This window comes from Bos taurus, chromosome 22 (assembly GCF_002263795.3).
Source record: "Bos taurus isolate L1 Dominette 01449 registration number 42190680 breed Hereford chromosome 22, ARS-UCD2.0, whole genome shotgun sequence".
NCBI classification, from domain to species: Eukaryota; Metazoa; Chordata; class Mammalia; order Artiodactyla; family Bovidae; genus Bos; species Bos taurus.
In genome coordinates, this window is record NC_037349.1 from 13,143,836 (window position 1) to 13,154,057 (window position 10,222).

Sequence of the window (10,222 nt, forward strand, 5' to 3'; positions counted from 1 at the left end):
CTGCAGCAGGATGCTGTCAGAGTGGACTGGGATGGTGACTGTCAGGGAGATGTGAGCACACGCCGAAAGCATCTAACTCAGGGCCCGACTTAGAGGGATTCCAGTAATGCCAGTCCCATCGCCCGTATCTACTGGTCATTTTCAACCATCTCCCTGGATTCAGAAGCCACAGAGTGAGGATGCCAAACTAAAAATTTAGACCTACAAAGTAAAAGAGTAGAAAGTCAGTGGATACATGTTTGAGTCCTGGGTCTACCCTTCACTGTTCAACAAACATTTACTGAATGCCTACTTTATATTCCACGGAGCCCTAAACAATGAAAATATACTGCAGATCCATGAGCTCTTATTTTGAAAGCCTTGGGTCTGTATGTGTTTCAGAATCATTTGGACATTAGAAAGGCAATGCGGCCTGTGTGCTGTGTGCTTCCTGACAGCCCCCTCCCTGTGGTGTCTGGTGTAGCGTCTGATAAACACATCAGTACCCTGTAGCCAAGTGTGAAAATGCTCATGCTCTGTGGGCGGGACAAGGACCTGAAACGGCCACTTGTCAGCTTACGTCAGGTTTTGCCATTAGGCAGTTTTGACTCCAAAGTCATAAAGATTTGCCTTTTTTTTTTTTTTTTTGAGCCTTTTATATTTCAGAATTGCAAATAAGAGTTAGTAGACTGTATTGGATTATCTCCAAGCTACCTTTTTGCCAGAAAGCCACCAATGAATGATGCCTTGGTTTATCTGATCTACCTCAAAATAAATAAGGACTCCCCTGGTGGCTCAGAGGGTAAAAGCGTCTGCTTACGATGCGGGAGACCTGGGTTTGGTCCCTATGTTGGGAAGATCCCCTGGAGAAGGAAATGGCAACCCACTCCAGTACTCTTGCCTGGAAAATCCCATGGACAGAGGAGCCTGGTAGGCTACAGTCCATGGGGTCGCAAAGAGTCAGACACAACTGAGTGACTTCACTAGTCACTAGTCAAAATAAATAAACAGGACAAAACGTTCCCACAGTCAGACCTAGGGACCCAGAATGAGATGCCAAGTCTAGAGCAAAAATCTGGGTAGAATGGACAGCTGCTCCTTCTTCCTTAACCATCAGTCCAGCTTCCACATGATACTCATTCCTGTGTTTCCTTTTAGCTGAAAAAATTGAGGCGTCTTCAACAGCCACCATTAAAACATTTAACCGCAACTTCATTCTCCAAGACTCCTCGACAAACGGGACTAAAGAAAGGAATAGCACCCCCAAGGATTTGATAGTAAGTCATCTCTGTCTTAATGCCAGTTACTTTCACTATTGATGGCACCTCCATTCTGCAGCCATTCTTTCTGTGGATCCCCAGTCAGAACTTCCTGCATGATCTCATGGTCTGTTGGTTAAATGACAGGGTTCCTTATATTGCTAAACTCCTGGGTATGTGAATACATTCTCTCAGCTATATCTCCAGCTCCTTTTAGGAACCAGGTTTAATATAAGAGAAATAAAAACATGTAGACAAAATGTAAGGTCTAATTGAGGTGTACAAGTTTTTATTCTGCTTTTGGTTCATATTCACTCTTCCTTAAATTTCTTGTTAGCCATTAATTACTTGTGTTCCTACAAAAAAGTCAGCAGCTGCCCATAAATGTGGCAAAGGAAGGGATAATGGATAATTTGCATAAACCTGGAGATCACGTAAGAGGGCTAAGGGATTACACCAACATATGCTTCAGAATTTTACAAATGCTCGATGCTGCTTACGTGGGAGGTAAAGATCCAGCTGAACTGCCCCGGGGATACTGATAATGCTGAGGGGGCAGAAGATGGCTGGTGACAAGACTGAAGCACAGGCAGACCTTTTATGCATCACCTGTTGCTCCCTTCCCTTCCCCCCCGCACTGCCCCTGTGTCCTGAGCACACAGACACCAGGAAATGGCACAATGGAGGGCACGCTCTTTTGAACTACAAGTTACTACATCTCTCAGGCACCATATGGCAACTGTGCGGCCCACTGCCTTTGCTTCACTGGTGAGCCAGTACCCCGACCTTCCAAAGTCCAACCACCTGGCTCCTGGCCATTATTGCAAAGACCTAAAAAGATGCATTATTACTCTAAAAGGGCAGACCACTAGGGCCAGGGAAGGAATCTGTTATAAATAAGACAGTTAAAAATAAATTACCTTAGGGGAAAGTGGGAGGGTGGGGAAGAGGGATAAATTAGGAGTTTGAGATTAACATATGCACATTAGTATATATAAAAATAGACAACCAAGAAGGACCTACTGTATAGCACAGGGAGCCGTACTCAACCTATAAGGGAAAAGAATCTGAAATATATATACATACATACAGCTGGGCTGCCAAGGTGGTACTAGTGGTAAGAACCCACCTGCCAATTCAGGAGACATGACTTGGGTTCAATCCCTGGGTCAGGAAGATCCACAGGAGGAGGGCATGGCAACCCACTCCAGTATTCTTGCCTGGAGAATCCCATGGACAGAAGAGCTTGGCGAGCTACAATCCATAGGGTTTCACAGAGTCAGACACGACTGAAGCAACTGAGCACGAAGCTCGCATATATACCTGACTCACTTTGCTATACTCCTGAAACTAATACAACATTGCAAATCAACTATACTTCAATATTATTTAAAAAAAAATAAAGAGAATAAAGCTCCAGGTCCCCCCTCTCTTAAAATTAAAAGAAAACAAAACCAATAAATAAATTACCTTCCATAGAGATAGAACATAGATAAGTGGTTGCCAGGGGTTCTGAGGAGGGAGCATAGAAAGAAATGCTTAAGGATAAGAGGTTTTACTATAGAGTGAGGGTATGTTTTGAAACTTGACTGAGCTGGTGGCTATGTAACATTGACAATGTACTAAATGCTGCTGAATTGTTCATTTTTAAATGGTTAATTTTATGTTTGTGAATTTCACCTCAGTAAATTTTTTTTTTAATAAGTTAACTTTAAATAACACAGAAAGGTTAAAAATGAAAGGATAGACGATGTTTGCTAAATAAATGGAAAGAAAAAACAAAGGGCAGGAATGCTACTTTCAAACAAAGTAGAATCCAAGGCAGGAAGCACACAGAAGAAACAGGAGGGGGCATGTTTAGATATTGATAAAATAAAGGAAATTATGAGCCTTTCTTGAACTGGAAAACAGAGCAATTTAATGTGCCATGGTTAATGACTTTAAAATTCTCCTATCAGCCCTTGGAAGCCCAGTACACCAGAAATACATACAAATTAGATAATTTGGAATAGTGTAATGACTAAGCTTTAATTAAGAAATATATCTAAAAAACATATCTAACTTTACACTTAACAGAGAGTTCACTTTCTTTCCAAACATCAGTGGACCACTTATAAAAACTGATTTTATACCAACTACAAAGAAAGCCTCAATAAATTCCCACAGGTAGAAAGTATAAAACTACCCTCTGTGACCCCAATCCTCAAAATAATCTCACATGTTCTGAAACTGTTGAAACCCCAACAACCAAAGCCTGATGGGGCTGGTAAGTGTGTACACATCTCCATGCTCACTTACACACACAGACACATACAAATCACACACCAGTAGTGCTTCTTCAGAAAGGTGAGGCATGCTAAATAAAATATTAGCAAATTAAATGCAGGGGTACTTTAAATAATAAATTACCAGATAAATCTTACAGAATGCAACAAGACCTTTAATACTGAGATAATGATTAATAAATCCCACAAAAAATTCATTCTTTCCAAATTAACTTATAATCTAATTCTCGTAAAATTCTTAGTGAGATTTTCTTAGAACTAAAGTTCATGTAGGAATAAATATGAACGAATAGACAAGGGCAATTTGCAAAGTTAAAATGGTTTTCCTGCCAGATTTTTAAATAAATTAAAAACTGTAAAGAAATTGATGATTAATGAAATAGAATAGAAAGCTCAGAAATAGATACAGGCACATATGAAAGTCTGTTTTATGAATTTTTTAAGCCTTAGGAACCAGTAGAGAAGGTATAGATAATTAAAAAAAAACAACAACTGTGCTTGGCAAATTAGCCAATGGGATGTAGTCAGAAGGGAATCAGTTTGTCTCACTCCATATACCAGAATGAATTTCAGATGGATTAAGAAGTACATGTAGAAATGCATCACTTTTTGAGTGCTGTGAACTGTTCCACTGGGCAATGGGCATGAATACCTTTCATGACATAAAAAAGCAGCAGACGTTGTAAATGGCCTCGCCTGCTTTCACCGAGTGGCTGATTGCACCTGCTCATTTTCCACCTCAGGAGCCCACCCTGGAGTCTGCTGTGATGTGTTAGCCCCGTGGAGCCCCACTGCCAGTGACCCACTGCCTCCGGCGTACACGACAGTGCCTTGCCCCAACAGCCATCGAATTGCTGCACGGATTTCCACCTGAGGAGAGGGCCTGGGGAGGCCACAGCACACCCCTGCACAGGGCTGTCCTGACACCTCAGCCAGAAAGCAGACCCAGACTTCAGCATCAAGGTCTTGCCTACTCTCTGCCTTAGGCTCCCAGGGGAATCCAAGACAGAACCCCAGACGCTGGCTTCCAACAGCAGAGCTCCATGTTCAAAAGATGCGTCCTCTCCCTGTTCACTTTGCTCTGTGTGTGGTCTTTAAGACTTCATTTTATTTTATTTTTTTTACGCTTTTGATTCAACTAGAATTACATGTCAACAATTTGTCCCAAAATACAGTGCTGGGGTCAGGGGATAGTGGAGGGAAGGGTGTTAACATTTAAGTCATCAGTTCTTATTAATCTCTCACAGGCATGTCTGTCCTACAAATGCTTAGGAGAAAAGTGAAATGCCCCTGTAGTGAGCACTAGGGACTGTCTAACTTGGGAGCCCTCAACTATCAAAGTCTCCCTCTAGCCACCTTGTTCCTGCTGGCTTCTCGCCCACCACACCACCAATTCCTCCCATCACTTTGAAGTCGGAAGCCACAGGACAGAAAGCTCTCACTCACCAATGCCATGCCCGAGTCTATCTGAAACAATGTCTCATCAAGAATTCAGGGCTCTTCCTTGGACTTGCTGAGAGTCTCCCCGCTCTGAAGGGGAGAGGGGCCTGAGAAAGCCCACCATTGGCTTAACTTTAGTGCATTGTCCAGAATCAGTAAGATGTGGTTTAGCAATGACCGCGTCTAAATGAGGTTTTAGGTAACTGGATGATTGCGGAATTCAACCACACAAGGAAATGCTGTACTCCAAAATTTACCTCCCAATAAAAATTCAGCCGAAGTAGTAAGAAGACCCTAAAGATAAAAATGGTTAAGGACCAGCCTGAGAAAACTTGCATGTCTGAATAAAGCAAGGACCAACTATGAACTCAACAGACGCAAGAGTTGATGCTAACTCCCCTTGTGTGGTCTCAAATGCATGACTGTTCAGTGTGTTTATAAAAGCAAATGGAGTTGGAATTTCACTCAATTAATTGAGTACTAGCAACCTTTTTAAAAATTTTCCCCTTGTGTATTTTGAATCCAAGGAAGAAGGTACAAGATGGAAAGTAAAGGAATAGCATGATTGATGTTTATTAAGGGACTGCTCTGAAGGAGGTGATGGACTTACCATTCTAATCCTTATAGCAACCCTATTCAGTAGGTATCCCCATTTTTCAGATGAGGAGACTGAGGGCCAGAGTGATTAATTTGCCAAAATCAGACCTTTAAGCTAAGTGTAATTTGAACGCCTGACAAAGCCTCATTCTGTGTTGTTTTCAACTTCTCTGTTCTTTTGCTGCTGTGCACATTTCCAGACCTGACTTGCTGCTGAAATGTGTGTTATGATCCATTCCTGATGGGGGTCTACCTATCCTCCAGTAATATTCCTTGCTGATGCTGTATATGTGTTATCCAACAGAAATGAGTCCTTTGAAATAAAGTAAATCTTTGGCTTTTTGTTCTGTTGGCGTGGTTAAAAGCAAACAAATACACAATTTTAAAACACAACAAAAAAGATCTGAGTTCCAAATAGAGCGTTTTCTTTAAGAGGCATGAAAAGCAACTACTGTTGTGTTACAGTGTTAAAATATTCAGTTTTCCTTGACAAAAATGTGTACTGTGTAAGCCTTGCAAAAAAAAAAAGAAGAAGAAGCCTGCTCTATGGCATTTGAATTTTTATAAAGGTTTCCTTGTGCCAAATAAGTGCAAAGATTTAATTTACTATTAAAATCCATACACATATGTTATAGTTCCAGAAGAATTATTTTGTCATCAAGTGATTTTGATCTTCAGTGTCAATATTTATATTTAGATTAATTTTTATAAATGAAAATATTTTAATGGTTTAAGAAAATGAGGCCAATAGGACCATATCTTTGATGACTTCTGAAAGTATGCTTGCCTTCATGTTATATGCACATTGCCAAGAATTACTGTCAAGAAAAATGATCAAGAAGTAAAAGTCATTTATGAAAATAATGTTTGTGGGTGTGTGATTTTTTCGGTTTTGGTTTTATTGGTTACAGAAGACTGGGAATGAAGAAGGGGTAGGGAAGTCAATGGCTAGTCATTGGCAGGGCCAAGATGCAAAGCCATGGTTGCCCCATACCCCATGTTCCTTCTGGTTATACCACTCACCTCTCCACTGCTTGTCTTCCTGAGAACAGAATCGCCCAGGACCACCTCTACTGAGGGGTCACTCAGGTAAGACTAGCAGTTCTCAAAGCAGGAGGAGGGGCAGTGTGATTTTTGTGCCTCAGGGGACATTGTCACAACTTGCTGGGGGCAGGACGCGCACAAACAGCATCCAGGGATGCTGCTAAACACCCTCCAGCGCACAGGACAGTACCACCCAAAACAAAGAATTACCCAACCGAAGACGTCAGTGGTGCCGGGTATGAGAACCCTGGGTTAGACCCTGGAGGGAAGCCTGGACACCTGTGGAAAAGCCGCTCCCACCTCCGCGGGGACTGTGTGGCTGAGTGGGAAGCAGGGCAGTGACTCTCTCAGAGCCTTTCACAGGCTCAGAGGCAGTTGTTGGTCCTGTGAGGCTGGCCTGCTCACACACTGGCCCTTCCATCCCCGGATGGGAGTAGGAACCCACAACAAAACTGCAATGAATGAGGGAATAAAACAGCAGCAAAGAGCAGATGGACCGAGAGATGGTCATACTGAGTGAAGTAAATCAGACAAAGAAAGACAAACATCATATGATGTCACTTATATGTGGAATCAAAAGAAAATGATGCAAATCAACTAAGTAACGAAACAGATTCACAGACATAGAAGCCAAATTTATGGTTACCGAAGGGGAAGGTGGGGAGGGATAAATTAGGAGTTTGGGATTAACAGGCGCAAATCACTGTATATAAAATAAACAACAAGGATTTATTGTATAGCACAGGGAACTATATTCAATATCTTGTAATCTATAATGGAAAAGAATCTGAAGCTGCACACCTGAAACTAACACAATATTGCAAATCAACTATGGCTTAAACAAAAAGAAGCAGCTGAGAGCCTTCTCTGCCTGAGAGGCTGACAGTAGTACTCAAGCTTGAGTGGGCATCATAATCCCCTGCAAAAACACAGATTCAGGGAATAAATCCAGTCACCTCCCATCCTCAGTTTACCTTCCTCTATGCTCCCATGGACGGCAAGGATATCAAACCAGTCAATCCTAAAGGAAATCAACACTGAATACTCGTTGGAAGGACTGATGCTGAAGCTGAAACTCCAGTCATCTGATGTGAACAGATGACTCATTGGAAAAGTCCCTGATGCTGGGAAAGATTGGGGGCAGAGGGAGAGGAGGGCATCAAAGGATGGGACGGCTGGATGGCATCACTGATGCAATGGACATGGACTTGGGCAAACTTCAGGAAAAGGTGAGGGAAAGGGAGGGCTGGCGTGCTGTACTCCATGGGGTCGCAAAGAGTGGACACGACTAGGTGAGTGAACAATAACAACGCTCCCATTAATGTGCATGGCACAATATTCGCTAAACATTCACAACCAGTTAACACTTAGGTTGGTGGGGCATTTCGGATGGGGCCAGCGGGGAGAATGACACCAGGAGACCCTCTGAGATATTCTCTGGGCAGCATTTCCAGACCAGAATTCCTGACTTCTCTACACTGCCTCCCGTCCCCAAGCACATTCCCATAGGACAGCAAGACATGGAAACAGCTAAGAGGGTTCAGACGCACTCCAGTTACCCAAGCATTTGTCTACCCTAACCCAGAAGCCCAGAAAACTTGTATTGAGCAGCCAATGTGTGCTGACACTCCAAGTATTCAAGAGAACCAGTTTGAGTCAATAATTTGAGTGTCAAGAGCGATAGGCAACTAAACTTGTAGAAAATGTACAGCTCTTCTTGTTCCCAGGATAAATAGGAACAGAGTAAAGATAGTATTTTCCCCTAAGAAATAAGAGCTTGATTTGCCATGCCAAAAAAAAATAATAAAGTGACCCAGTATTCATAGCATTTGAAGGCTGCCAGAAAACACTGAGCTCTACTCTTGGACATCCCAAATGCCAGGTTGGTGACCTAGCACCTCATCTGTAAAATGGAGTTAAAATAGCTTCCTCATGGCGTTGTTAAAAGGTTCACTGAAGGGCTTCCCTGGTGGTCCAGTGGTTAAGAATCCACCTTGCAACATTGGCTTGATCCCTGCTCCAGGAAGATCCCGCATGCCATGGAGCAACTAAGCCATCTATGCGCCACAACCACTGAGCCCACGCCTATAGCCCGTGCTCCGCAGCAAGCAAAACCACCGCAATGAGAAGCCCATGCTCTGCAGCAAAGAGCAGCCCCCGCTCACTGAACCTAGAGAAAGCTGGTGTGTAGCAACAAAGACCCACCAAGACAAATAAATAAATAGTTTTTGAAAGATAAAAGTTCAATGAATAAATAAATAGTTTTTGAAAGATAAAAGTTCAATGAAGTAACACACAAGGAAATTCTCAGCAGAATGCTTGGTAACTATAGGTCCTCAATGTCTTCCTTTTTCTCTTGGAATACGAAAAGCATTTGCATATCAGCACCAATGATTTATTTTGCAAAATGCTGTGCCTCAATTTTTCTACTCATGGTAGAAGAGATCATTTTTCTGCAAATATTCACTCCCTTATCCCCCTAACTCTGGGAGGAGTGCACTGCCTCACCCCACTGGAGTTGGGCTTGGTCATGTCACTTGCCTTATGGTTGGTGGAGCACACTTCTCTGTCTCTGGCTACTATAACAAAAATACCAAAGACTGGGAAGTTTATAAACAACAGAAATGTATTTCCCACAGCTCTGGAGACCGAGAGTCCAAGATCAGAGTGCCAGCATAGTTGGTTGTGGGGAAGGCTGCTGCAGACTTCTCACGTGTCCTCACATGGAGAGGGTTCACTGGAGCCTCCTTTAAAAGGGCACTAATCCCAACCAAGAGAGTGGAGCCTTTCTGACCTAATTGCCTCCCAGAGGCCTTACCTCCTCATATTACCACCTCAGGGGTCAGGTTTCAGAACATGAATTTTGAGAGGGCACAACATCCAGACAATAGCATTACTGAACCCTTGGTTTGGACTTGGCCATGTAACTTGCTTTGACTCATGACATGTTATTAATAGAAGAAGAGCTACATAAGGGACTTGAAATATGTTTATGGAGTTGGGTTGGCCCATTTATATTTGCCATTCACTATGAGAACATGACATGGAACAACAGATCGGTTCCAAATAGGAAAAGGAGTACGTCAAGGCTGTATATTGTCACCCTGCTTATTTAACTTATATGCAGAGTACATCAGGAGAAATGCTGGGCTGGAGGAAGCACAAGCTGGAATCAAGATTTCCAGGAGAAATATCAACAACCTCAGATATGCAGATGACACCACCCTTATGGCGGAAAGTGAAGAGGAACTAAAAAGCCTCTTGATGAAAGTGAAAGAGGAGAGTGAAAACGTTGGCTTAAAGCTCTACATTCAGAAAACTAAGATCATGGCATCTGGTCCCATCACTTCATGGGAAATAGATGGGGAAACAGTGGAAACAGTGTCAGACTTTATTTTTCTGGGCTCCAAAATCACTGCAGATGGTGACTGCAGCCATGAAATTAAAAGACGCTTACTCCCTGGAAGAAAAGCTATGACCAACCTAGATAGCATATTGAAAATCAGAGACATTACTTTGCCAACAAAGGTCCGTCTAGTCAAGGCTATGGTTTTTCCTGTGGTCATGTGTGGATGCGAGAGTTGGACTATGAAGAAAGCTGAGTGCCGAAGAATTGAT

At 42.6% G+C, this 10,222-nt stretch overlaps 1 protein-coding gene across 2 annotated transcripts in view; it reads left to right on the forward strand.

Moving 5' to 3' along the window:
• Positions 1 to 6,424, forward strand: part of MYRIP (myosin VIIA and Rab interacting protein) — a 227,185-nt gene extending 220,761 nt beyond the window's left edge. For both annotated transcript variants that reach the window (XM_002696924.6, XM_005222594.5), the window contains exons 16-17: positions 1,138 to 1,256; positions 4,267 to 6,424. In XM_002696924.6, the coding sequence (XP_002696970.1) occupies positions 1,138 to 1,256; positions 4,267 to 4,299 (152 nt within the window). In that variant the 3' untranslated portion in view covers positions 4,300 to 6,424. The remainder of the gene's footprint in view (positions 1 to 1,137; positions 1,257 to 4,266) is intronic.
• Positions 6,425 to 10,222: the final 3,798 nt, after the last annotated feature.